Raw genomic sequence first — 5,093 nt, forward strand, 5'->3', positions numbered from 1 at the left:
TGCACCCCAATGTGTCTTATCACAATTAATTGTTATCAAGGTCACAAGAAAATATTGTTGGACCACATAAACATCTCATATCATTAAATGCAGTGTGAAAACCCTTGAAATGTCTCTTAATGGATAAGATGTCCTTGACACAAGTGGCCAAATGGATTCAAAGACATGCACGATTGCATATGGAGGCAAGTTATCCAATTTAGCTATTCATTATCAATCATACAAAACCATTAAACTATATTCCAATTCAAAATCTATTATAACAAAATATCAATTATTTTTATCTTTGTTAAAATCTAAGTGTATCATTATTATTAGGAAAAAGTTTAGGTCTTGAAGTAATTAAAATTTCATAAAAAGAAAATAAAATAATAATTAAAAGCCTTGTGAATATTTTTCATGATATTAGTAAAAAAACCATTTCCAAGAACATAATGCATCCCAATGTGTCTTATCACAATTAATTGTTATCCAATTCACAAGAAAACCCTTGAAAGCGCTGGCAATATCGTCATACTTTTCATTACAATAATATAAATACCAAACTTACTAAATATAAAATTATGCAAACAAGACTTGACTTTTGACTTTTCTGGGACTAACTATTTCATAAACCACACTTGACTTGACTCGAACATTAAATCGTTATGCATCACTAGACTCGGATGTTTGTTTATACATAAAATGTAATTACAATTCTAACAGTGCATGCTGGAACAACTCTGCTCGGATGAACCGAAAGCTTTGGTGTATAATAGGTTACGACACACTGTCATTACCGTGAATGTGACTGTAGGCGATTAAACATGTCAAGAACTAGGTTCATGGACGGCCTGAGATTGGGAGCAGATCCAGTGCAAAATGTGGCAATCTCAATTATCTTCAATATTTCATCCTTCATGTTGTTATTATAATCACCGCTCCTTCTCAAATCCTTATCAATTATTTCATCCATTCTCCCTTCCTTGGCCTTCTTCGCAGCCCATGCAGTTAGATGTACAAATTCCTGATTGTCCTCTTCTACCACAGGAGGTTTTCCGCTTACCATTTCTAACAACACCACTCCGAAGCTATACACATCTTGCTTCGTCGATGCCTTCACTCCATACCCACATTCTGCACATAACATTAATGTATTAGCGTGACATAGAATATGATGATCTCTACGATTACATTTCAAAACAAAAATAAATGCGTGACGATCAAAGAGAAAACGCATGGAGATTTAGTACCGGGAGCAATGTAGCCATGAGTCCCTCCTAGAAGAGAACTTGATTCAGAATCTATTGATGAATTCTTCACTAGCCTTGCAAGTCCAAAGTCTGCGATGTGTGCTACATATTCATCATCCAGCAATATGTTGGCAGACTTTATGTCGCAGTGAATTATTGGAGGTTCGCAGTCTTGGTGCAGATATTTGAGTCCCTCTGCCACGCCCACTGCAATGTTATACCGAGTCCTCCAGTCCAGCCTCTGATTAGGACGTTTCGATGCTCCGCCCAGATATTCCCACAACGATCCATTGACCATGTAGTCACACAAAAGAACTATTACCTCATTCGTTCCATCATGCTCTGTTATCAGGTCCCGATGACGCAGGATGTTTCTGTGACGGGCGTATTTCAATGATTCGATCTCGTGCCTCAGACTGCGATATTGAATATTGTCCTGATGATGATTTGCTAATTTTAAGCATTTGGCAGCAAGGATTTTGTCCTGTCCTGGAATCATCACCTTGTAGACCATGCCGGATGTGCCAGAGCCGATGACGTAATCATCACTGAAGTTGTCTGTAGCTTCCACTATATCTCTGTATTTGACTATACCGAGTTGTCCATCTCCTGAAAAAATAGTACACTTGTTGTGTCTATTACTGTTCGGCTTTGACGCTTTTAAAACGTATAGCAGCGCAAGCATGAGAATAGTTAGGGTCCCAATACAGGCAACGGTAATCCCTGCCACTTCGGCTGAGCTTAATTCTTCTTTTTTACCTGCTACTTCTGAATCCGAACAATTGTTCCTTGTTGGTGGTCCACAAAGGCCTGGATTACCCTCAAATGCATTCTGCGGGCCTTGTAAAAATACCCTTAATGAAGGAATGGCCCCTGTGAATAGGTTGAAAGAGAAGTTGAAATGATCTAGGCTTATCATATCTGTGAGAGATTGAGGAATATTACCAGACAGGCGGTTATGGGAGAGGTCCAAGGATTCAAGTAACTTCAAGTTTCCTATCTGAGGAGGAAGAGATCCCGATAGATTGTTCCAGCTTAGATCCAACCCATATCTGAGACTGGCTGCAAGCTTTCCCAACTCCAAAGGAATGGTCATGCTCAGTTTATTTCTAGCCAGGTATAGTTCGCTTAATTGTCTGCAATACCCCAGGGAACTGGGGATCCTTCCTGTTAATGCGTTTACACTCAAGTTTAATGTCAGCAGATTCATAAGATGGCCCAAGGCTGCCGGTATGCTTCCTTCCAACGAGTTTCCGCTCAAATCTAAAACCTCCAAACTAATTAAGTTCCCTACTTCTGGAGGAATGGTTCCACTGAGATTATTGCGGCTCAAATTGAGCTTTCCCAGATTTCTCAACTCTCCTATCTCCGGAGGAATGGCACCACTCAGACTGGTGTGGACAAGGAGGAGATTTGTAAGGTTCTGCAACCGTCCAATGGAAGAAGGTATACTTCCATGGATGTTGTTGGAAGAAATGTCAAGGTAACTCAATGCAGAGAGCTTAGAGATATCACCTGGTATGAAACCCGTGAAGAGGTTGTTCTGCAGCCGGACGCGTTGCAGTGAGACGCAGTCTTGTAGAAGGCCGGTGATGTTCCCCTCTATTCGGTTATCGAAGATGGCAAGACGAATCAAAGACCTACCGTTGCATAGTCCAGAGGGAATCGATCCGCTTAATCCGCTTGAATATGAATTAAGCTTCTCCAGGTTGCCAAAGCTTCCAAGTCGAGCAGGCAGCGGACCTTTGAACATGTTTTTACTGAGATACAACATTGTCAGATTGGGAAGGAGGCCGATTCCTTCAGGCAAAGTGCCTTCAAAATTATTGTAAGATAGATCTAGGATCTGCAGGTTTGTAAGATTGGTGAAGGACGAGGGGATCGACCCTGACATGTTATTGTAAGCAAAGGACAAGAATGCCAAATTCTTAAGATTACCCATTTCATATGGTATAACCCCACTCAGATTATTGGTAGATGCATCAAATGATTCCAATTTCAGCAGTCTAGTGAAGAAACCTGCGGGGATGGAGCCTGCAAGATGATTCTTGTAAACCCATAAAAATCTCAGATTTTCCAACAGGGCTATTTCCCCTGGTATCGTACCTTCCAAGGAGTTGTTATAAACTGCAATGGCTTCGAGGCTGCTGCAGTTGCCGATAGAAGAAGGGATGGCACCGATCAAATCGTTTTGGTACAGCGTCACCTCTACGAGCATTTTCAGATTCCCAATTTCCCACGGAATCTTTCCTTGCAATCCCGCAGTGTCCATGTACAAAATTCGCAGCTGACTGCAATTGCCGATTTCGGGCGGTAGAGAGCCACTGAAATAGTTGGAGTATGCGGTGATTGTATCAACATTGGCAAGCTTTCCAATAGACCAAGGAATGATACCGGTGAGATTATTTGTATCCACCGACAGTGTAGTCAGGCTTATTAGATTACCCAGTGCAGGCGGAATAATACCTGATATATTGTTGGTACTGATATTCAGAACTGTAAGAAGGCTACAATTCGCGATATCCGGAGGGATGAACCCGTGAAGAAATTGTTGGCGAGATTGAGTTCTCGAAGCTCTGTGCAGTTGGCTAACTGGCTAGGAACCGTGCCGGATAACCTATTGCCCGAAAGGTCGAGCTTCTCCAGGGTGGCAATCTTGCCTACTGCACTGGAAAGACGGCCAGACAGCCCTTTGTACGGCAGGGAAATTGATGTGACCCGCCTTCCATAACTGCTGCAGCCTACACCTTCCCAGCTACACGGATTGACATCAGAAGAGCTGTCGTTTCTCCAACTTGAAAGAACATTAGGAGGAACTGCAAAATATGACTTGATTTGTAAAAGGGCCACTCCATCTGCCGACAGAGCGTTAGCGCTGCAAATAAGTGCAGGTAATGGGCCAAAATAATTGACCTGAGTATGAATGACAATAAACATTAATATTAGTAGACACGGAAGATTGTATCCTTTCATTCTCATCTTGCCTGCTCTGCTGCTTGGATCAAGCAACATCATGAACAATTGGCTATGTGAGTGTCAGTGGCTCCTCCTGCCATGAACTATTTATAACTAATTATTTATTTATATGAGAATCGTGATTATTGTTGCAAGTTAATTATTGAAACAAAGACTAGACTCCACCAAGTCGTACATAGATTGCGTTTTTGGCACGGTTGAATGTCACATGTAAGTAGGTTTCAAAAGCGACAGGTTTGATTGGTGCACCAACGGGCAGCAGCAGGTCAAAGTTGATATGTTATGACTTTGTTTGCACCATGCTTGAAAAGTCACTCAAATCGCCCTCCTCATACCCTTTTGGGCGCGTCACCCAGAACAGTGAATAGTTTGCTTGCACATCAAGAAAATTCAACACCAATGAAAGACGGTGCTTCCGAGCAATGAAAAATCTCTCAAATATTGAATTCAATGAATCTGTCATTGTTTTTCATCTTATTCGTTAAAAATAGGGAAATATTAGAATTAGATTTTAGGAATTTCAAATTTTAAAATTACAAATGACATAGATTTGATAATATGGGAATATTCTTTTACTAATATAGCATTTACTCAATATGTGGTCGGTTAATTAGATAAAATATTTTTTATTATTTTTAATATATTCAATTAATATATTTAATCAATTGATATATATTTGATTAATATATAGTTGATATAAATTTAATTAATTAATCAATATAGTCAATATTGCTGATGTCACAATACTTATTTCTTTCAAATCTAAATATTATTCCATATTTTTTAAATCAATACATATTAAATCAATAGTACTTCAATCATTATTTTATTTAATCAATAAGTTACCGACACCAACACTTAGCAACTCACATTTAAATATACTTT

At 39.7% G+C, this 5,093-nt stretch overlaps 1 protein-coding gene across 1 annotated transcript; it reads right to left on the reverse strand.

The window, feature by feature from the left end:
• Window positions 1-502: 502 nt before the first annotated feature.
• LOC149247795 (uncharacterized) lies at window positions 503-4,305 on the reverse strand. Its single transcript, XM_089455937.1, is given in 3 exon segments — window positions 503-1,116; window positions 1,233-3,767; window positions 3,770-4,305. Coding segments are annotated over 3 exon segments (3,354 nt in total). The 5' UTR covers window positions 4,248-4,305; the 3' UTR covers window positions 503-775.
• Between the last annotated feature and the right edge of the window lie 788 nt (window positions 4,306-5,093).

This window comes from Pinus tabuliformis, chromosome 7 (genome assembly GCF_031772625.1).
Source record: "Pinus tabuliformis cultivar Carrire ecotype Pingquan chromosome 7, CPIR1, whole genome shotgun sequence".
In the NCBI taxonomy this organism is placed as follows: Eukaryota; Viridiplantae; Streptophyta; class Pinopsida; order Pinales; family Pinaceae; genus Pinus; species Pinus tabuliformis.